The sequence below is a fragment of the Polyodon spathula genome, chromosome 18, assembly GCF_017654505.1.
Source record: "Polyodon spathula isolate WHYD16114869_AA chromosome 18, ASM1765450v1, whole genome shotgun sequence".
Lineage (NCBI taxonomy): Eukaryota > Metazoa > Chordata > Actinopteri > Acipenseriformes > Polyodontidae > Polyodon > Polyodon spathula.
In genome coordinates, this window is record NC_054551.1 from 18,890,912 (window position 1) to 18,915,193 (window position 24,282).

Here is a 24,282-nt window from a genome sequence, read left to right on the forward strand (position 1 = left end):
GCACAATATAATTTCTATAGCACCTTTCATCACAAGGATCCCAAAGCGCTTCACACACAGACGCGCACAAACACAAAAAAACAAACTATTGAATTGAAAAGTCCTACAGAATTTGATAAAAACTGAAATTAAGAGATACAAAATGTTATTTGTAAAATTTGATCAAGGAAGAGTCTAAACAAAGATGTAATACAATTTGAATTAAAAAAGCACAAAAAGAAAATCCTGTTTTCAATCAAAACTGCAAAACAGATAGGTTTTCACATGCCTTAAAAGACACGACGTCTGAAAACAAGTTAGTTATGGACGATGAAAAGTTAATTATGAGGTGCAACAGTAGCTATTATAGGATTGCAAATTGAACAACTGCAAAGACATCCAGAAGAAAGATTATGTTTGAGTGGCTTGCAGGTGGTACATTTGGCAGCACAGAGACATGTTTTTCCTGATTTTATGTAAGTTGCATAAAAACAGGTTTATTAATAAGCAAAAATAAACCAGACCATACATCCAGTCTACATATTCAGCATTTAAATGAAAAATGTGCACTTTTGCTGACTTTTAAAAATGACACAAAAAAGGTCCCGCATTCACACAACTTAAACATGTGACCTAATTTGAAGCAGTGGCTTTTTTTTGGTTTGTTTGTTTGCTTTTATGATAAATTACATTTTGTTCACTAAATTGTTCTATGGCACAAATCTGTGACAAGAAGAATGTCTTTACATACGCATAAAGTGAAGTTTTGTGGGGAGTCACCAAACAATCTAAAATATTATTGAGGTCCTACTAAACTATACGTTGTAAACCAAAGCCAGCAATATGTTTGTATTCTATGTAACACATCCCAACAATACCAAGCTCATACATAGTTTTGAAGATTATGAGCCATATTTATAACGCATTTTCTGTCAAGTTCACCGGACTGTTTTAAAAGGAAAAACTAGGTTCAAATCCAGGCTATGTCACTGCCGACCGTGACTGGGGGTTCCTAGGGGGCGGTGCACAATTGGCTGAGAGCCCTCCCTACCCGGGCGGCAGAGGTTGGCAGGGCAATCCACGGTTCACTGCGCACCAGCGACCGCTGTGGCTGATAGGGCGCCTTTGGGTCTGCAGTGGAGCCATTCAGATCTGTTTTAGCCACCAGACCTATAGTACCAGTGGACTCTCTGTGGATCTGCAGTGTGTAAAATGATGGATTGGCAGGAGCACGTTTCGGAGGACGTGTGTTTCAGCCTCCGTTTCCAAAGTCATTGAGGGGGTTGCAATGGTGAACTGGGATAAAAAATAATAATTGGGGAGAAAACTTGGGTAAAAAACCATTGGCGACAATTAAAAAAAAAAAAAACAAAAAAAAAAACTACAATTTAAGTGATGACCTGTGCATGGTAACACAGATTATTGTAGTATTATTATTATTATTATTATTATTATATTATTATTAATAATGATGATGAAGATGGTGATTATGTAGTGCGTAACAACAATATAATAAAAGTAATAATAATAATTATAAATGTTGCACTTTAAAATACTTAGTTACTAAACAAAGGTTCAAAGAATGAATTTGTAAAGAAACACAATTGAAATTGCAGTAAGTTTTATATATAAATGTATAACAATAAAATTGTTGTTGAAAATATCTGTTCAACTATACTACTATTGTCCAGTGGTATTCTGGTAGCTGGAGATGTACTGGGCTTCAAATTAGACTATTACTACTACTGGTACCACAAAAAAAAAATAGTACGACTACAACTGAACAATTACTAATAATAATAATGATAACAACAAAACTGTTGGAGATATAGGGATGTTCAATAACTCTGATCTATGGATTTTACAAGTCCAACCTTTATTTTACAACGGAGTTACCAGGGGTCAGGGTGGTAACCTTTTATCAAAACAAGACCTGTTTTGTAATGGGACAGCCCATCTCTAGTCTGTCCAATAGGAATGCATGGGCTGGGCCATGTATTTATTTCCAGTGTTTTGGATCATTTCCCAGTCGTGTCTGGTGTGGACTGACATTCGGCGACTTTGCTTGTGTCGCTCTGTCCAGTGTGGATGCAGCCTTACAAGAAAAGGCTCTTCATGTATGAATAACCAGCAGACCCACATCCTGTGATCTAATAGTGCAGTTAGGAGTATTCAGGATCTTAGGTCTTACAGGGCTAAAAGCAAAATCTTGATATCAATTCTAAACTGCACTGGGAGCCAGTGCAAAGAGGCCAAAGCGGAGTAATGTGTTACCTTTTCTGGTTTTAGTCAAACTTCTAGCGGCAGTGTTCTGAATGAGCTATAAGCAAGACACAGCATGTGTTTTGGGATACCAGAGAAATGTGCATTACAAACTTGCAGCATTTGCTTTAAAATAGGACCCATATAATATACTCTGAGATCTAGAGATGAACGTTAAATCATGTTTTCCCCCTGTTTTTTGACATCTACTAGGCAGGTCGTCTTCAAGCTGACAAACACGTTGAAGTTTTACTGAAGAAGCTGACTGAGGCTGAATCTGAGAACATGGTGAGCTCTGTGGCAGATTTAGTTAGTCATTTATTTATATACCAGGTGCATTGACATGAGGCCTCCACAGGGGGGCAACATTTCTAAAGTATTGGAGCAAGACAGCATTATGCTGTTTGTTTGTTTTTTGTCAGCATCTAAGAAGAAGAATTGATGAAAAAGAGAGAATTATTGAGGAACTTAGAGATATGCGTCAAAAGGACAGGGTGAGTGAAGCAATCGAGAGACGTTTGTCTTGTAAGGATTTTATCTGTTTTGAGTAATTAGTCATGACTTAATAGTAACCTAAACCTTAGAGAGTGAGTTTATTAGCTTTATGTATTGTATTTTAAAATATTTATTGTACATATCCTGAATTAAGGGAACATTAACAGAACCTAAAGATTCTCAGCACAATACAAGGAGGACTGGCAATGTTAAAGTAATAAGACAGGTATATGTTAAGAATATGGAATTCATATTTGCTTAGCATTAATTGGGGCTTTAAGAAAATTAAGGAAAATATTACCATACTAAAATATTTGTAATCATTTATAAAAGACTTGCACAAGTTTGTGGTATACTACTGACAGAAATAGAAATTGAGAATTGTTTTCGTCTGCAATACCTATCCTTCCAGGACAACACTGATACAGTCGTCCAGCTGTCCAAGTCGGTGGAGGCAACTCGGGCTCACTTGCAAGGGCAGCTACGTAACAAAGAGTCTGAGAATAACAGGATGACTGTACAATTACGGGTAAGGGCACTAAATGTACTGTGCTCAGCATTAATGTGCACGGTACAGTCAGTCTGCAACATGTAGCTATTGAATATGTTATATTTTTAAATCCTCACCTCATACATAAGGCTTTTTTTTTCATAAATTCAGTTCCATGGTATTGTTTAGTTATTCATTTTAAAATTTGATCAGCCTTTTTACTAGAAAGGTTAGGTTATTGTCAATGTTCAGTAAAATAGCTGCAGACAAAAGTATTGGCACCCAACACCTAAGATAATTACAAAATATATGTTAACTACAAGAATTTGGTAAACATTAGTTAATTAATATGAGAGATCAAAATAGACAATTTGTGGTAGTTTAACAAGGAATCTATAAAAAAACAAAAGCACAGAAATTTCAAATATTTGTTCATGACAAAAGTATTGGCACCTTTACATTAAAAGTCTGTACAATGTAATATAACTAAGGGGAGGAGGAGGAGGGGAGTAAAATCTGCTGGCTGAGGCCACAAAAGAAACCAAAAACTGGAGGCAATCTTTTGAAAAACTTTCCCAGTTAACCTCTTTAATACTTGATATTTATGGGAAAACATGTCCCATTTTCAATGGAATTGAAGAGGGTGCAGAGACAGGAATGGATGATGCCATGGTGATGGAAACAGCAGGTAAATTAAAAATAAATTAGTTAGTGTCTATATTTTCAAATACTGTTTTAATTAAAAATGTATCCAATCAGTAGTATTCCTATATTCAAAATCCCACTCTGTTCTAGTGAGGTCTTGTGAAAATAAAATCTGGTAATCACTCAATTTCAAGATGGTATTTTTGTTTTGTTTAGGTAAATACATAAATAAATATACTTAAACGTTTTTTTTATAGAACCATGCAGTGAAATCGTGTATACAATATTATGGCATGCTAACGACTCGGTGGAACTGCAGCAGGACTCCTTCTGTTAATTTTATAAATTTTCTAATTTGCTAAAATTAATTTTCTTCACTTTGCCATCGCCAGCCATATCTTTTTTCAAACAGACTCGAAAAAATAAGACCAGTCTTCATTGCTTAGCAGCAGTAACTTAAGCCCAGTCTTGCGTAAGACCTGCTAAATTTTGCTTTGTGCAATCGACTTATCTCAAGGTCTTACGTTAGACCAATTTTGCTGGACTTAAACTAAGTCTTAAACTTAAGTTAAGACTCTTTTTGTGCAACCGGCCCCAGATCTCAGTCCAATAGAAATTCCTTGGACTGAACTGAAAAAGTTGTAGCCAAGCATTGTGTATCCAAATTGTCTGAGTTGAAGGAAATATGCTAGACAGACTGGGCCCAGATGTCCCCAACAAAATGTAACATACTGGTCTGAAAGCCATTATAAAAGAAAAGGGAGAACATCCAAAATACTTAAGCAGGGGTGCCAATACTTTTGTCATTGACCGAATACTTTAAATGAATAAGTTACTTTTTGATAAAAAAAATTACTTGTTAAATTCCTAGAAAGGGTGTATTTTGCTTTTTGTTTAATAAAAAGTTGTTAAAGTTTACTAAATGCCTATCCTTGTTGCTTTGAATTATGGTATAATAAGCGTAGGGTGCCAGTACGTTTTAGTCTGCGACCTATGTAATATGGACATTAAAAATAAATCTGGATTCGGGGTGGGTGGGAAACAAAATCAGGTTCTAGTTGGGGTTTAAGGTGTAAGCCACATGGACAGGAATTTCATTTTTTATTCTATGTCAGAAGCACACGTCAACCGAAAAGTATGACTTTGTTGGAATCTCAGAAACTTGGCTTAGTCCTGATGATGGAGAACAATTCCATATATAGGGGTAATACACTGTTCTGAAAAGATACACTAGATGGGAGAAGAGGTGTAGCTCTATATGTTGGGAATGGGCTAGAAGTAAAAAAATAAATAAATAAATAAAAGCTCAGTCTACAAATCAAAGCGAGTCATTTTGGGTACAGCTTGTAGGTCAAAGCACTTAACATGTTGTCTATAGGGATATGTTACACACCCCCAAGTCAGAATAGAAATAATAGCAAGTTATTATAGAAGCAATTAGAAATGCATGTAGGGGGAAGGATACTGTATGAAGTTGAATACATGGGTGAAGTTGAGTTGTCCCAATATAAACTGATGTGGTATAGTAGAAACTGAACTGCTAGAAAATGACTGCTGCCTGACCCAGTGTGTCAAAAACACGATAAGGGACAGATACATTATAGCTCTGTTGTTCAAACAACCAGGACATGCTTAAGCAATAGAACCCGAAGAGGCTGGTTTTACTGTCTGGTAAGGTCCACCTCATGCTGTTAAATGTCCTGAGCCGAAGGTGAGGTCATTTAACACAAAGATTTTTTGTTGCTAATGAATACAAATGTATTCTGTGAGTAATGTGGTTTGCTTGGAATTCCATCGTTTGTCTGGTAGCCTTCAAGCTTCATTATCCCAGCGGTGGACTACAGCTATGCCCAAAAGATTTGCATGACCATATATACAATTAACTAATTTTGCTTCATAAAGTCAAATGAAACCTGTTACATTTAATATATTGAATTACATACTGCTTTGTAACATCTTACATTGTCTGACAGAGTGACATTAAATAGCTTTAGCAAAATATATAAGGCTTTGAGTAAATGAAAAGCTTAACCTCATTGCTGTACCTATAAGGATTACTAATGTGTCACTGTCTGCTACGCTGTCTTTTATCTATTCATCTTTGTTCTGAATGGACCTTTATTGAGCTATGGGTGTGCTTTGTTTTCTGAAACATAAATAAAAACTTTCTAGAAGAAACTCTAATTGCTGGTAGCAATTGAATTGTAATTTTTACAGCTGTAATGTGTTTATGGGAATTGAAATTTGCATAGAAAATCACATTCAGAGATCAGTATATTAACTGTATCTATAAGATCTACAGCTATGGCCAAAGGTTTTGCATCACCCTATAGAATTAACAAATGTTACAAAGTCGATTGAAACTTGCTGAATAACGTTATGTTAACATATTGAATTACATACCACTTTGTAGTTTACTTAATGAAAAACTGACTAATTGAAAAATGTGACATGAATACTGTATTATTATTATGGCTTCCAGTAGACTTTTGCAATATCGTTTTGTAGTTTCTTTGATTGCATGATGTTAAATAAAAGATCTAAAGTATGTTAATTGTCTCAATCCTAAAATTCTAGGTGATGCAAAACTTTTGGCCATTGCTGTATGTCGCTTTGTGGGTATTTCCAAATGCCTAAATAAAATGGGAGCATTTTAAAAGTTAAACAAAAAAATTAAAAAAATAGATTTTGTGCTTTTAAATTAGTTCCCCTTCAGAGTGGTGTGCTAACAAGGGATGACGAGCCTTTTTTCCTTCCCAAACCTTTCTTATGTTCTTTTCAAAGTATACTTATTTATTAATAAATGTCACAAAATTAAATGTAGATTCTCTGTAAAATTCTCTGTGGATTTATGCACACAACAGTAATTTTCAATCATTTTTTGGTAGGGTCTTGAGCAAACAGTAACTGAACGAAAACTTGAGATTGAACATCTGAAAAGCCAGATGTCACATGTAAAAGAGAAGGCTGATCAAGAGAAAGAAGCTCTTAAAAAAGCTGCAAGAGCTCAGAAGCAAAGAGCCTTACGATTTGAGAGAGCAGTTGAGAAACTTCAGGATCAGCTTAACGATAAGGCAAGTCGGTTTGTTTTTTTAACATTTTACATTTCTGATATCAGTGATTTTGAAATGTACCAGATGTAATTATTCAAATAGTCTGTTCAGTTCCATTCTTGATTTAGTTCTTAAAAAAGGATTAATATTTTATTTGAATAAAATGTTTGAATGTAGTTGTCATGTAAAATGAAGGCACAGGCTACTGTAGTTTGGTCAGGTATCCCCTCACAGCTTCAGTCCTGGGCCTCTTTCAAGCAGGGGCTTCCTTTCCAAAGGTCAGGTGACTATTTGTATCATGATATTGTATCGCTTGCTGAGTGGTCTGATGTAGAACAGGGCCTTTATTTAGTTGTTGAAGAATTGCCTTTGTAACCTATGAGGTTTTAGAATTATTGGGTGATTTCTCAGTCCCTGCAGTGCCCCTACTCTGTATGCTGCTGCTGTTCAGGGTACATTGTGTTGTTAGTGGATTTATAAACTCCTCTGTACAGACTTTTTATGTTCTGTACATTAAGGATATGAAGCTGACTGAAGCATGCTCAGCTGCAAACACATGGAGAAGTCATCAGGAACAGAGTACTGAGGAAAAAGCTCAACTGGAAGCCAAGGTCACAACTCTACAACAGTAAGTTGAGCAAAATCTATACATTTAAGGAGAGGGGGAAGAATGTCTAGACTGGAAGATGTGTTTTTAGTGCTGTTCGTGGGATATGGTGTTTTAATACTGTAATGGTAATGTCATGCCTGAATTGGAATGGGCTTTCAACTTTGACAGTGAATGCTTATGGCACAAAATCAAATTGTAATATTCCAGTTTACATAACTGCTTATAAAACTTTGAGCACACATGTAACATGCAATATACCATTTAGTGTAAGTCATGTTTTAAATAACAGCAGTGGTTTTATATCTGTTTTGGTTTGCATTTCATGCAACTTGGATAGATTTCCATCAAAGCTTGCAAACTTTCATGTTCCAGGTGGGATGGTTTTTATAATTGAAAGAAGACTTTTTGTAAAATGTTAAAACTCAAATTTCATTACATTAACTTGCAAAGCAGTCATTATTTTCTCTACTGAGATGATATGTGTGCATTGTCTAGCAGGGATTATTTTTTATTTATCTGTTCTTGTGAGCAATGTGCATTGATGTGTGTGTTTTATTTATTTATTTATCTCTCATGTCTTTAAAGAATTAGCTTTGCCTTAGAATACCCATTGCGTTAGGATTGGACAATATTCTTAAGATTTATTACAAATTTGCGTTTGTATCCACTTAGACCAGATGTAACACAATTTCTCCTGTCGTAGTTTAAAAAAAAAAAAAAAAAAAAAAAATAAATATATATATATATATATTATATATATATATATATATATATATATATATATATATATTTTCAAACTTCCTTTCTGTTGACGCAACTTTTTTAAATTTTGGAAAGGATCAGCTTCCTGGTGTTGGAAGAGCATTAAATTAGGACATTCCAGGCCTACAACGATTTTCAGGACCAGTCGTTTTTATTTCTCATGTTTTGCCTTGATGGCCAGATGGATTTGTATATGCGTTACATCTGGCATGTGTGCTTTCCTCCAGCTCCACTTACTGAGATACGTGTTTAGAACTTCAAAATGTTTATTCAATATGTCTTAGTGACTATAATGTAAATCCATCCATCTGTGTTATTCTGTCTGAACCAATTTGAAAAAAAAATCTAGATGCATTATACCAAACCCTTGCATTACCGCTTGTTTATCTTTAATTTAATCTTCTCTAAGGTTTCTGTTTATTAACCTCATCGAGGTAACTGGTCTTGTAGAGCCACACCTAAATCAAAAGGGACCCCATGATCACAGCACTCTAAACTTAGTTTTCTCAGATCTGTTTTCTCTTGCTAAATTACAGTGTTGTCACAGAGGGCTAAATTCTCAAAGCTATTTACTCCAAAATGTCATAAGCACCTGTCATATCTGATTGAGTTGGTTCCAGGGATCCATTGTATACGTGAAAATGTCGTATCTCAGAGGGACTCGTTATACTGCATTTGCAGTTGCTTTGTTAATGTCAGGGCATTATAAATGAACACTCGCGTACATCTATGTGTATAAAACACTAAAGTATGGTGCTTCATGTATACTGTACAAAGGCAATGTGAAAATTACTGTTGCTGTAATACAGTATTTGGCAATTTACAGAATAGCATTCCAAATACACTAACTGCTTTCTCAGTCTATGCCACAGTAATCCGACAGTTATTTTTGCACAGTGCAGTGATAACCTGAGACAAACAACAGCAAACACAAAACTAGCTTTGGAAGTCGAAAAAATCCTGTTTCAGCTTTAACGGTATAGCAATTATATTAAACCCTTTCTTTCTTGTTTCTTGTATAAAAAGTTCAACTAAAAAAAAGTTTTATACCTAGTCTATCCATTCTGTCTTTCTAAGGGCTGAATTTACTGTTTTGACCCATAATAATGTGCATTGATCAGTTTACATCAGTACCATTCAGTTGGTAACAGCATGTGCAAGTGACACATGCTAGAGGTCCATTGGTTAATAGAGGGTATCGTATCTTACAGGATCGGATATGACAGGCTCTAGGAGTCTGAAGTTGTTTCTTATTCGTTTTAAAAATTGTGTTTTTTTTTTTTTCCTTTTCAAATAAAGATTGCTCCAATGACGATTTGGTGCAAGTAGCACTGAGAATCTAGCCCAGATATCTCAAATTGCATTTTAAGATATCTTGAAATATTTAGAGATGTCAGTAAAATATTTCCAGATATCTCAAATTTAATTCCAGATATATTTAATTGTGCAGTTTTTAAGGTATCTAAAATGAATTAAGATACCTGTAAATCAATTTGAGATATCCAAAAAACTAATGTTTTCAGAAAACTGAATCAGAAAACTGATTTTCTTAAAACGCCACTTTCCTGTGTTTACATAATTTTAACGATACAAAATCAAATTAGAATTCAACTATATACATGGATTGAAATTTTTGGAAAACGCAGGATATTTTTGTATGCAAAGTACTGTTGTAGCCTAAGCACGATTTGAACAGACCGGACATTTCTGTGATAGAACGGAGACCAATCCAATAACTCAAGTGCTCTATCGAAGTGTCAGGTCTTAAATTCAAAGATTACTACCTCTATACCTCTATTCAGATTCCCTACAAATGTGCAATCAGCTTTTCCAACAGCTCATCCTGTTCTATATTACCAGTTTCTTTTGCAGATGTTATTTTAAATTATCACATGATTTTAAAACTGGAAAACATTAGCTGCTTCAGTATGGGCTATTAACAAATACATACAGACTTTTCTAAAACCACATGCTGGAGAAAAGGGTCACACACAAGTGTTCACATGCGCAGTATGCTATTTCAATAAGTTTTCCAATAACTTTACATGATATACATTTTGTTAGTTTTCGGAATTTAATCGGAAATTTCTATGTGCTGTTTTCCCGAAAACTGACTTTCGAAATATATTCCAATACATTTTCCGAAAACTGTGTTTACATGACTTTTGATATCGGAATTAGTTTTCCGAAAAATATCGGAATTCTTATGCTCATGTAAATGCACTGAATGATTTAGAAATATCTTTAAATATTTAGAGATATCTATAAATTAATTTGAGAGATCTCTAAATAATAATTTGGCTTGCCATGTTTCTTGTTTTTGCATTAATCTCTAATTGGTTTTCTTAAAGCTGTAATTACTTTTTTTTTTCCTGCAGATTGCTGTTACTGACCATTGTTTGTGTCTTCCCAGTGCCTGCAACTGCATTATTTTAGTTCCTGATCATACTAAATATGGATAGTAATCATTTCAAGAAGGCTTGTTTAATCTGTAGCCATTAAAATGAATATTTCACTGATTACAATTTTGATTGAAGCTGGAGGCAATGATGGTGACTGTAGAGCAGTATCCGAAGAAATTAAATCAAATTGTTCATGTGCATATCAGCTTTTTCAATGTTGAAGATGGTACTCTATATTAAAATGTATACCATGCTTCAATGCTTAAAAAATGGGTAGTACTGAAACTGGATTTTGACATGCATTCTTCAAAATAGATTTGCATGATTACACATTGCAGCAGCAATGTAATGCAAAATGCAAACTGTTTGTTCCTTCTTCCAAGTAGACTGCCATTAAACCTTCTTAAATGACCACTCTGGGGACCACCTAAAATTGGCCTTTATAGAGAGGAGGGCCTTTACATTTTGAATGGTCACTATAGATAGGTTCTGTATTGGTAGTTTTAAGTATCCCTCTCTCTCTCTCTCTCTCTCTCTCTCTCTCTCTGTATTGTAACACTGAGTCAGACAACAAACCTTACCTGCTACAACAGATTTGGTAATTTTCATGTACATAATGTTACATTAAGTTATAAGTCATGCCATTTTATTCTTAGTCAGATTACTGACTTGATTGAACAGCTGCAGAAAGCCAGAGATTGTGCCAGAATTTCAAATGAAGACATATTGCAGAAAATAGAAGCTGTCAACTCTGAGAGTGCCAATCTTAACCTCGAAAATGCTAGACTTAAGGTACAGTACTTTTTACAGTTGATCTGTATGAGAAGCTGTATAATTATATTACATGTTCTCACAGTGTAGTTATTTCATGGTCATTCAAAGGCAGTTCACACTTTTTATTGTTCCCAGCTCTTTGTAATGTATCCTGATGTAAAGCGCAAAAATGCATTTATAAATGCCTGTTTCTGTAAAAGGTAAGTGACTTTATCCTGCTACACAGAAAAGTGATGCATATTCTGACCCCTGTCCCCCCCCCCCCCCCCCCCCCCCCCCCCCCCCCCCCCCCCCCCCCCCCCCCCCCAAGCACCAATTTCAAAGGAATGCATTCCAAAAACAAGTCTGTGCCTGTGTTACTATCTTTTGCCCCTGAATTGGCTTTTCATTTTAAATTAGATCATCAGGTCTAAATTGTCTGTTGCTAAATTTAGGGCCCAGCTATAATGCATTTGTTACTACATATTGCATTTTTTTTTACTCATTCTGTGAGGTGTTTCCTCAATTTTTGGTTAATTATCCATATTGAATATAGAAAAAAGGATTCCAGGATAGGTGTTGTGTGAATGTAAGGGAAGATCTGTGTTGTTCATGCCACATGTGGTCACAATGTCCATTCTGATTTCCTTTGACCTAATTACTCCAAATAGTAACTTTTTTCACAAAAAAACCCTAGTTCACTAAAGCTGGAACGGGGCGTGTTTAATATGAGTAAAAGTAAGTGAGGCATAGTACTGATGAATGTTATTCATTCCAGGCTTCTATAGCTGCTTTGGAAGAACAAGCCACTCGCACTGAGGCAGAACTCAAAGAACAAAAAGAAAACGCTGATCAACACAAAGACTTTGCTGAGCAGTATAAAACTAAGGTCAGTACACACCTCTGCACACAATCTCCTGGGTACTTAACTCTGAATAAAGCCCATTCTCACTAGAGAAGCTTGTCTAGGCTAGAGAAAGCGTGTTTACTGATTTCATTAGTTACAATAATGTAGTTGATTTCATGATTAAAAAGGATGCTCATAACTTCAGCAAACAGTGACATTACAGTATGACTACATTCAGTTAGTCCCACTATCAGTGAGCTTTGTAGTTGTTGGAAAAAGGCACATTATTTAAGTAACAAAACCATCTTATCATTATAAAATGGAGATATTGTACTTACATAATCACAGGGTTTTTTTTTTTTAAACTTAAATGATACTTTTCACACATTATCGTTGTCTTGTGCTCTACAACCAAAACCAAGTGCATGTCCTCTAGGCAGTGAAGCTCTCTCATACCATGGTGAAGATGAGTTTTTACTATCAAATTGTCCAAATTCTCTTGTGATGTGCTTGACTTTTGAGATGTGGTTGGTGTTGCTTCAGTAGGCTAATCCATTAGTCACAACTTCAGAATAACAATATTTTTTATTGTTATTCTCAAACTGACATCTGACTTAAAATGTCTACTTAATTTTTCAATGCAGGTAAAAGATTTACAGAAGGAGGCCGAGGAACTGAAAACTAGGTTTGAACATGTTTTAAAAGAAAATGAACTTTCAAAAGACAGCAAGGAAACGGAAGTTTCAAAAGTAGGTTGCCACTAGACTTTTAAAACCATTTTATTTATAAACTTTTTGTTTTGAAGTTTAAAATGATGTAACGTTTGCTTGTCTTAGTCCTATTTTGATAACACCTGCTGTCACAACATTTTTTTAATGCATTCACGACTTCTGCTACAGCTAACCCTAACCCCTGAGTCAGGAATCAACATATGGAAAAAAAATTATACTTTATTACTGTTGAATGAAAGGAGAACATTTATGCTGGGAAAGGGCAGCCACATATTTAGGTCTGAAACCCCTTTCACATTTTGTGGTTTAAGGGGCCTTTTGTGCGTTCACATATGTAACTGAAAAGCAGGCCTAAATGTGGTGTATTTATTTATTTTTTATGGAACGATAGATAGCCTGCACTCAGAATGGAAGAGTTACTGGGATGTACAGTAATCCTTGATTCATAGCAGATGTTTCTTATTAATATATATTGTTTTGAATGCAGCATAGTAGCAATTTGTATATATATAAAAAAAAAAACATATATTTACTATTTTTTCTTCATGTTATGGTGTGTAATGGGGTGATGGTCTGAGCTTACCCACACCCGCAATCACATTATTCTCTCAAGAACATGGAGGTATTTAGAACACAGGAAACACCAACTTGCTAGTGTTAACATTTATTTTCGTAACGAATACTTCACATATTGCAAATGACTGTCGTTCATGGGGTTTCCATGCATTTACATGAGAAATGTCTTGTGTAAGATACTTTTTTGGGTTTCCATTCGCTCAGTTTATTTTACTCGAGTAAACCAGGCTTTTCAGCCGACATCTTGCAAATGAATGGGAAAGGTGGGAGTTGATATGTAAATTAGCTGTGCGTAAAGTACTCGTGCTGTTTTTGAAGATTACTAGTGAAATTTTGTGAAAATGCAGTTTCCATGCGCAGAGAACTGGTATACGAGTGAATCTAAGCTGCTGTAATAAAGCAAAATACCTCGTGTCTGGCTGGTTAATAATGTGTTCTCTGTTCCCAAATTGTTTTTCAAATGTCATTAGTAGTGAGTACTGTTTCAACTAGTGCATCTTATGACTCATTAATTAAAAATAAACTCTGAGGTATAAAATGAAACTGACCAACACGTATTGCAGATCACCATGGCTGAAAAACCAACGGAGATGTTATATATATATATATTTTTTCATTTATCTACACATCCTACCTCACAACTTCCAGGTGAAAAAAATATTCTAGAAAATTGTAGAACATTAATTAAAATAAAAACTGAAATAGCTTGATTGGATAAGTGTCCACCCCCTTGTAATAGCAATCCTAAATTAGCTAAGGTGTAACCAATCGCCTTCAAAATCACACACCAAGTTAAGGCCTCCACCTGTGTTAAATTGTAGTTATTCACATGATTTCAGGATAAATTCAGCAGTTCCTGTAGGTTCCGTCTTCTGGGTAGTGTATTTCAAAGCAAAGACTCAACCATGAGCACCAAGGCGCTTTCAAAAGAATTCCAGGACAAAGTTGTTGAAAGGCACAGATCAGGGGTTGGGTAGAAAAAAATATCAAAGGCCTTGAATATCCCTTGGAGCACGGTCAAGACGATTATTAAGAAGTGGAAGGTGTGTGGCACCACCAAGACCATGCCTAGATCAGGCCGTCCCTCCAAACTGGATGACTGAGCAAGAAGGAGACTGATCAGAGAGGCTACCAAGAGGCCAACGGCAACTTTGCAAGAGCTACAGGCTTTTATGGCCAAGACTGGTCAAAGTGTGCATGTGACAAAAATATCCCAAGCACTCAGCAAATCTGGCCTGTATGGTAGGGTGGCAAGAAGGAAGCCATTACTCAAGAAACCCCTCATTGAATCCTGTTTTGAAGTATGCAAAAAAACACTCTGGATATTCTGTAGCCATGTGGCAAAAAGTTCTGTGGTCTGACGAAACTAAAACGTAACTTTCTGGCCTAAATGCAAAGCTTTATGTTTAGCATAAACCCAACACCGCGCATTGCCCAAAGAACACCATCCCTACTGTGAAGCATGGTGGTGGCAGCACCATGCTTGGTGCTTCCACCAAGTATTAACTCATGGGGCTGGAGACTTATCCAATTATGATCTTTCAGGTTTGTATTTTTAATATATAATTTTTTTCTCAATAAAAACATTTTTCCCCTTAAGTGTGGAGTATGGTGTGTAGATAAGTGTGGGGGGGGGGGGGGGGGGGCTTTTGTAGTTGATTGTTGTTTGGACATAGGATAGCAATAACATCCCTAAGGCAAGTTTTCACAAACTCACCTTCGGAGTAGGGTATTTTTGCACAGGCAGTGTTCCAGGCCACTTGTTAGGAGTAGGCTAGAGTCGTGGGCTCAGATTCTTTGGCAAATTTGGTCAACATTTGCGTCTGTTTATCCTTTTGCTTTTTACCGAGAGCAGTCATTTTAACGGGTACATTTTAATCAGCTCCTATATGAAAATGAAATACGAACTTTCAGATAAAACTCAAAAGATGTATTCACGAACATAATATCTAACATTTGCACACAGAAACACCATATTTAAATGGAAATTAGCACATGGTTATAGTGGCAATTCTAGCATTAACATAAAAACAGAAGTTCAGAATCTTTTGGAAATTATTTGTAAATGCGGGCATGGTTTGTATTGAAATAACGCTACAGATTTGAAGATTTGAACTGTGACATAAAGGCAAGTGCCGGTTGCATAACACTAAGTGAAATTCCCCCCTTAGTTTTCCCAAATGTTCTACTTAAGTTTGTATTTAAGTATTTCCCTTAAGTTAGTTAACCATTGCACAAAACGACTAAGTGAAAATACTTAAATGTCTTTATTGAGGCCCCTTAAATCGAAAAAACGGTATGGCAGCGTTTTTGGAAATTGAAGAGGACAGAGCCACACTTAGCAGAAGGATTTTCAGAGAGAAAATCCTTTGGATATAATGGATGACGAGCAATTAATAACAAACTATTGATTTGACCGAAATACTGTCTTTTAAATTGTCTGTATAATGCTGGAAGCAGATTAACAACCCCAGCAAGAAGAAATCTCACATTGCTCCCTGTTCTTCAAATACAGCGGCAGCACTTTGTTTTTCGCTACTGGTGGGATTTTGTCACTATAAAAGTGTATACTTAAAAAAACAAAAAACAAAAAAAAACACACATTTGGCTGGTTACTTAACATCTTAAGTGAGATTAATGATTAATTCTGCTAAATACAAGAACTGCTCTCATTTTTGTTGCGAACACAGCCATACAAATTGTTTAAACAAATATGTTTAGTGTACATTTTTTGTAGATTTACCTGTTTTTTGTGATGCTTGTTTTTTTTAATCTCGTGAATGCTGCGATTTACTGTTAAATTTCTTGCATTCACACATTGTTATTTCTGCCAATTTCTTCTGCTTCATGGCAGTTGTCAAATTCGTACATAGTTTGTCTGTTATTATTTGCTTTCTTTTATTATATTCCTCTATACTATAAAATAATATAATCAGCCATACTGTAGTTTTTCTTAACTGACCAAATGTTGCTATGGAGACAGGATTTACAGAGTACAGTAAGCTACTCGCCTATTGGTTGAAATTTTAATAGTCCATACTTAATTGTATTTTTCACTTAGCTAAGGGAAAAACTTAAGGGTGTTGCACAAAACATCTTAACCACTCTCCTTAGCTAAGGGAAAACACTTAAGTGTCACACTTAAGTGAAATACTTAATAAGATGTTTTATGCAACCAGACATTGGCAAATAAGGCACAGGAGTTTTCCATTACTCTCCCACTCTGGTAAGAAGGTTCGAAATTCATCTTCAGATTTTCTTTTTCGCTATTTTTTTTCTGCCATTATGAACAAAACAGAAGCCGGTTCTGTTCAAAGTAAAGTTAACGGTTTCCAAATTTCTGTAACTCTTGTCCCGAATGCACAGTAAAGTAAGGGTGGATATGATTTGCTAGTTAGTTGCAACAAAACAAAAATGTAACAAAAAAGTGTCGCTGCCATTCTGCTGATTGGCTAAGGTCAGAAATGGATTGGCTTGTGCTAGAACAAAAAAAAAAAAAAAAAAAAAAAAAATTGTAAAAATAATACACACATAAAAAATGAATGAATAAATAAATAAGTTATTCATTGTGTAATGAAATATATGGGAAGTTCGAAGAGTCGCATTTTAACTACAAAAGAGCCGCATGCGGCTCGGGAGACGCCGGTTGGCCACCCCCGATTTAGAGAATCAGGTGATACTGTGTATACTGCCCTGGCTTAGAAACCCGACCTGTCCAGAAGACTGACAGCTGCTGAGGAGCATTCAACACCACACTTGGGCAAATACGGGTAGTGGGCACTTGAAAGGGAGGTGGCAGATACTGATGAAATGGACTGAAGTGCAGCATTAGTTAGTTCCCAAAATTGCCACTGTCTGCTCTATCCATCACAAACTCTTGTCAACAGCAAAATGAGGTGGAATCAGTTGCTGCCTGTGAGACAGACGGGGTAGGTTACCAGTGTTGCTAAGTTTCACAAGGAAAAAAGTGGCACTGCCTTTCAAAACAAGCCTACCCATGTTAGAGTATAGGTGATGCAAATGTAAACTTGCGACTCAAAAAACAAGCCCAATCCCGCTTTTATTATAAGCAGACTTGGCAATTTTGAAGGTTACCTCAGCCTCCAGTTTCAATTAGACAGCAGTGATCTGAGGAGGCTCGTGCTGTCGGATATTCTCTTCTTTCTTTTAAATTGTGTTGGATTTGCTGTTGTGTTAAATATTAATGTATAAAACAAGTAAAACACAATGAATGTGTTAATTTGCAATTTTATTTGGTCAATTCTGAGAGGGCATCAACAACTTGTTGGATGTTGTTGCGCTCTTTCAGACGATTGAGCTGGCTCATGTTATCCAGTTCACCAACTATATTTTTTAACGGGGAGGGAAGACGCGTTGTGTTTAGACATAGCTGGGATCAGAAGAAGGATGGGAATTAATTCAGTTAGACATTTATGCAGCTCACTTGCTCTTCGTGTTTAACTTTAGCGTAGTTTTTACACCAAGGGTATTCTCAAACATCTGCGTTAATATTATAACAAGGACATAATGCAGTTCATGCCAAGTGGTTTTATACAGAACTGCAAACCCACAAGAGATTTACAACCTGACAGACCAGACACAGCAAAAAACAATAATAAAAAAAGCCGCCTGCATTTTCATTAAGGTGAACTACACCACTACTAACCGTAAAATCGCCCATCAGCCGCTACTTTCTGCTGTCTTGGAATCCACATTAACAACTGACCTGCTCCCTTGTAATATTTATAGTTAAGAATAAACACGCTCATTAACATTTACACGTGAAATGTGGGTTTCCATGTGAAACTGGGCGTGGATTTTTCCCATGTTTTTCGTCATTTACCCTCTCTTTGGCCGTTTTTTTCCGGCCATAAACCTGATATACTCGAGTAATTCTCCCAAATGTGCGCACGCATTGCCATTTCACGTGTAAACTGACCCGCATGGAAACCCCATGATTGTTAAACTATTCTATTGTTTACTCGTTATTATCATTGCAACCACACTGGTCACGTAATACAAAAAGGCTGGCCCTAGTTTACTTTGTGTTCATACACATGTAAAGGCCCTGGCTTGGATTGCAGGCCCTGGGCCACATCCAATCGGCAGACAAAGTCTAGGCCGGCCCTGTGCTGCCTTTTCTTTTTTTGGAGTGTTCACATATGAGAAAGGACGGCCCTGGGCAAGTGTGAACAGGGTCCTGGACAGCACAATAAAATAATTTTCTAATTATTGGAACATCGTGAGATCTTAGATGAGAGGAAAGTATAGCAGGCTAAAATTTTGGACAGGATAAAAAAAAAAATGGCATTTTAATTGTTATTGTTTTGATCTCTCTGAAAAGCCTCCAGGCTTACTACTTATAGAAATTTAAAGGAAACTCATCCTTTTATTCTTGTGTATTGCCCTAAGTGTTTCGATTTTGAATTTTTGATAAGCAAATGTGATACTGATCTGGTTCGGTTTGCTCTCCCTGTGCCTCTTCCTCTGGGCTGTGGTTCAAGCCATGCATTTATTTTTCTCTTTTTTTTTTTTTTTCCAAATTATGAATCTACTTTCAGAACTTTGTTGCGTGCAACGCTTTTGTAATGTGTTTGTTCGAGTTCTTCATGTTTCAGCAGAACCAATTTATTTAACTGCACAGTACCAGCACTTTCTAAAAATATAACATTTAGCGCAGTCCTTTCAATGCTTTACTGTTATACTTGCAACCAAATAATTGATGCTTCTATGTAAATGCATTTCTTTTTTTTCAGCTAAATGGTGCAGTGTTTTATTTGAAAAGTTTCATTCGCTCTGAAGACAGAGGGAGATGTCACGGTTATATATATATATATATATATATATATATATATATATATATATATATATATATATATATATATATATATATATATATATATATATATATATATATACACACACACACACACACACACACACACACACACACACACACACAGTACTGTGCAAAAGTTTTAGGCAGGTGTGAAAAAGTGCTGTAAAGTAAGAATGTTGTCAAAAATAGACATGTTTATATTGATCAATTAACTAAATGCAAAGTGAGTGAACAGAAGAAAAATCTAAATCAAATCCATATTTGGTGTGACCACCCTTTGCCTTCAAAACAGCATCAATTCTTCTAGGTACACTTGCACAAAGTCAGGGATTTTGTAGGTATATAGTCAGGTGTATGATTAAACAATTATACCAAACAGGTGCTAATGATCATCAATTCAATATGTAGGTTGAAACACAATCATTAACTGAAACAGAGACAGCTGTATAGGAGGAATAAAACTGGGTGAGGAACAGCCAAACTCAGATAACAAGGTGAGGTTGCTGAAGACAGTTTACTGTCAAAAGTCATACACCATGGCAAGACTGAGCATCAGCAAGGTCTCTCCCAGGCATACATTTCAAGGCAGACAGGGGTTTCCAGATGTGCTGTCCAAGCTCTTTTGAAGAAGCACAAAGAAATGGGCAACGCTGAGGACCGCAGACGCAGTGGTCGGCCAAGGAAACTTACTGCAGGAGATGAAAGACACATCATGCTTACTTCCCTTCGCAATCGGAAGATGTCCAGCAATGCCATCAGCTCAGAATTGGCAGAAAACAGTGGGACCCTAGTACACCCATCTACTGTCCGGAGACGTCTGGTCAGAAGAGGCCTTCATGGAAGACTTGTGGCCAAAAAGACATACCTCCGACGTGGAAACAAGGCCAAGCGACTCAACTATGCACGAAAACACAGGAATTGGGGTGCAGAAAAATGGCAGCAAGTGCTCTGGACTGATGAGTCAAAATTTGAAATATTTGGCTGTAGCAGAAGGCAGTTTGTTTGCCGAAGGGCTGGAGAGCGGTACAAGAATGAGTGTCTGCAGGCAACAGTGAAGCATGGTGGAGGTTCCTTGCAAGTTTGGGGCTGCATTTCTGCAAATGGAGTTGGGGATTTGGTTAGAATTAATGGCCTCCTCAATGCTGAGTAGTACAAGCAGATACTTATCCATCATGCAATACCATCAGGGAGGCATCTGATTGGCCCCAAATTTATTCTGCAGCATGACAACACCCCAAACATACAGAGAAAGTCATTAAGAACCATCTTCAGCGTAAAGAAGAACAAGGAGTCCTGGAAGTGATGGTATGGCCCTCACAGAGCCCTGATCTCAACATCGTCGAGTCTGTCTGGGATTACATGAAGAGATCGAAGCAACTGAGGCTGCCTAAATCCACAGAACAACTGTGGTTAGTTCTCCAAGATGTTTGGGCCATCCTTCCTGCTGAGTTCCTTCAAAAACTGTGTGCAAGTGTACCAGAATTGATGCTGTTTTGAAGGCAAAGGGTGGTCACACCAAATATTGATTTGATATAGATTTTTCTTCTGTTCACTCACTTTGCATTTTGTTAATTGATAAATATAAACTATTAACATGTCTATTTTTGAAAGCATTCTTACTTTACAGCATTTTTTCACACCTGCCTAAAACTTTTGCACAGTACTGTGTGTGTGTGTGTGTGTGTGTGTGTGTGTGTGTGTGTGTATATATATATATATATATATATATAGAGAGAGAGAGAGAGAGAGAGAGAGAGAGAGAAAAAAAAAATATAAGTTACATTTCTTTTTAAGTAGTCTTGAAAAATGAAATGCAAATAATTGTTGTAATATATATTTTTGCCCACATTCTGTTAATGTTCTGGAACAGGTGAAAAGGCATCTGGAGGCTCGTGTGAAGGAGCTAGAAACTTTCCCTGATTTACTGAAGGCAGCTGAGCAAAGGCTGCAGGACTGTCAGGAAAACCTCCTGAGCTGCGAGCGAAGATACTCACACAAGTCACATGTTGTTAGTCAGCTGCAGGTCAAGGTGCATATTGATGAGTTACAGAAAATAAAGGACCACCTTCCCCTGGTGAAGGGCCATTACAGTTCTAACCACCTGGTGGTAGTCTCGTCTTGCTTATGCTCTTCCCTCTTATGCGCCATCTCCACTTAAAGTAGTTCAAGTCTTATATGACAGAGTGTATTTTTGCATGGTGTACATCACAGAGCACGTAGTACTGTGCTTGGTTGCTTTTGTTTTGTGTTCTTTAGCATAGTGGATGGAATATATAAGTTTAGATAATACCTTTGTTATTGACTTTATGCTTTGGGGACTATACCCTTGTTGAACTATATAAAAGTACAAGCTTGACAGAACTGAAGATTGAAGTCCTTCCCTTATGCATGTGGAAACCATAGCACCTTTGAGTCTTGTGTACATAGATAGATTGCCATAGCTATTCTGTGAGGAGGTGTATATTTAATATCCATGTCAATCCAATTAGTTTATTTTGTAAGTTACTGTGTTTTAAATGTGCCAGCATTTAATTTAGCTTTGTGTCTGCCAGGAGCTAGGCAAAAACCACAAGAACATCTCAGAAGCACAAGCACAATTACTTCTGATCACTTCTTATCTATAGTTTAGAGTAAAGGGGTGCGGGGAACATTTACCTAGATACTTTTGGGGATAATTAATAATGTTAAGAGTGTGTTGTGAAGGTACAAAATGGTTGCTCATTTAATTCAGCTGTGAAGTCCTTTGAGCATGGTGTGCTTAACACTTTGTAAAAGCAAATTCTACTTTGAAAAACTAAAAAAAAAAAAAAAAATCCTAGATGTTAAAAGCTTGATTGCCAGCTGAGGCATCTTGGTCATCTGCAGTTCTGCAGTACCTTTTCATTTTCTTGCATAGAAAATCTACTATTTTCATGAGATGAAGTCCTGTGTGTTTGTAGGTGGAAAATCAAACCAAACTGCTAGAATCATCCAGAGAAAAAAATGGTTTACTGCACAAGGAAAATCTTGAGTTACAGCTCAAATTGGATGCTATTCATAGGTAAATGGATGTTTTTAATTATTAAATATTAACAGCATTGTTTCATTCTGGCTGTGTTTGATAGGATATAGAGAGGTGTTTTTTTTTTTCTAAAGGAAAATAGAAGATGTTCAGTCAGAGAATCAGAAGCTTGTTCAGCAACTGTCAAGGCAAGAAGAAGCACTCCATTACAGTGGGAAGCAGCTGGAGGAGAGGTCAGCTCAATCTCTTGCTCTTACTCGGCAGTTGGAAGCAGCTCTGGCAGATGTTAGAAAACAGGTATGGCAACTCCTCAAATTTCTATAATGATCAAGAGAACAACATTCAGTGCCTATAGAAAGTTTACACCCCCTTGAACTTTTTTTACATTTTGTTGTGTCAGTGCCTTAGAGTTTCATGCATTTAAATAAGGATTTTTTTCCACTTCTCTACTCACCATACTCCACACTGTTAAGGGGAGAAACATTTTTATTGAGAAAAAAGTATATATTAAAAATACAAAACTGAAAGATCAGTACTTGGTGGAGCACCTTTGGCAGCAATTACAGCTGTAAGTCTGTTGTGATAAGTGTCTACCAACTTTGCACACCTAGATTTGGCAATATTCGACCATTCTTATTTACAGAACTGTTCAAGCTCTGTCAGGTTCCTTGGGGAGCATTGATGGACAACAATCAAGTCATGCCACAAATTTGATTGGATTTAGGTCGGGGCTCTGACTGGGCCCCTCAAGAACATTTACCTTTTTGTTCCTTAGCCACTCCAGTGTAGCTTTGGCTGTGTGCTTTGGGTCGTTGTCATGCTGAAAGGTGAACTTCCGTCCCAGTTTCAGTTTTCTTGCAGAGGGCAGCAGGTTTTCCTCAAGGACTTCTCTGTACTTTGCTCCATTCATTTTCCCTTTTATCCCAACAAGTGCCCCAGTCCCTGCCGATGAAAAACATCCCCATAATATGATTCTGCCACCACCATGCTTCACAGTAGGGATGGTTCCATTTTAGTTTTGCCAGACCACAAAACTTTTTTCCACATGGCTACAGAAAGTTTTTATTTATTTATTTATTTATTTTTTTGCATACTTCAAATAGGATTCAAGGTGCGCTTTCTTCAGTAATGGCTCCCTTCTTGCCACCCTACCATACAGGCCAGATTTGTGGAGTGCTTGGGATATTGTTGTCACATGCACACTTTGACCAGTCTTGGCCATGAAAGCCTCTTGCAAAGTTGCCATTGGCCTTTTGGTAGCCTCTCTGATCAGTCATCTCCTTGCTCGGTCATCTAGTTTGGAGGGATGGCCTGATCTAGGCAGGGTCTTGCCATACACATTTCACTTTTCAATAATCGTCTTGACCGTGCTCCAAGAGATATTCAAGGCCTTTGATATTTTTTTATACCCATCCCCTGATCTGTGCCTTACAACAACTTTGCCCTGGAGTTCTTTTGGAAGCACCTTGGTGCTTGTGGTTGAGTCTTTGCTTTGAAGTGCACTACCCAGCTGAGGGAACCTACAGGAACTGCTGAATTTATCCTGAAATCATGTGAATAACTACAATTTAACACAGGTGGAGGCCACTTAAATTGGTGTGTGATTGTGAAGGCGATTGGTTACACCTGAGCTAATTTCCGATTGCTATTACAAGGGGGTTGGACACTTATCCAACCAAGCTATTTCAGTTTTTATTTTTAATTAATTTTCTGCAAATTTTGTAAAATATTTTTTCACTTGGAAGTTGTGGGGTAGAATGTGTAGATAAAAAAAAAAAATTAATGCAGTTTAATTCCAGGCTATAAGGCAGCAAAGGTGAAAATTTGGAAAGTGGTT

General features: G+C 36.6%; 1 protein-coding gene across 2 annotated transcripts in view; it reads left to right on the plus strand.

The window, feature by feature from the left end:
• Window positions 1-24,282, plus strand: part of LOC121330457 (protein BCAP-like) — a 37,688-nt gene that overhangs the window by 8,212 nt on the left and 5,194 nt on the right. Inside the window, exons 8-17 of one of the 2 annotated variants that reach the window (XM_041276986.1) lie at window positions 2,455-2,529; window positions 2,664-2,735; window positions 3,149-3,265; window positions 6,760-6,945; window positions 7,443-7,552; window positions 11,355-11,490; window positions 12,230-12,340; window positions 12,943-13,047; window positions 22,384-22,484; window positions 22,580-22,742. In XM_041276986.1, the coding sequence (XP_041132920.1) occupies window positions 2,455-2,529; window positions 2,664-2,735; window positions 3,149-3,265; window positions 6,760-6,945; window positions 7,443-7,552; window positions 11,355-11,490; window positions 12,230-12,340; window positions 12,943-13,047; window positions 22,384-22,484; window positions 22,580-22,742 (1,176 nt within the window). Of the gene's footprint in view, window positions 1-2,454; window positions 2,530-2,663; window positions 2,736-3,148; window positions 3,266-6,759; window positions 6,946-7,442; window positions 7,553-11,354; window positions 11,491-12,229; window positions 12,341-12,942; window positions 13,048-21,314; window positions 22,485-22,579; window positions 22,743-24,282 lie in introns of those variants that run through there. The other variant, XM_041276988.1, reaches the window with a different exon arrangement.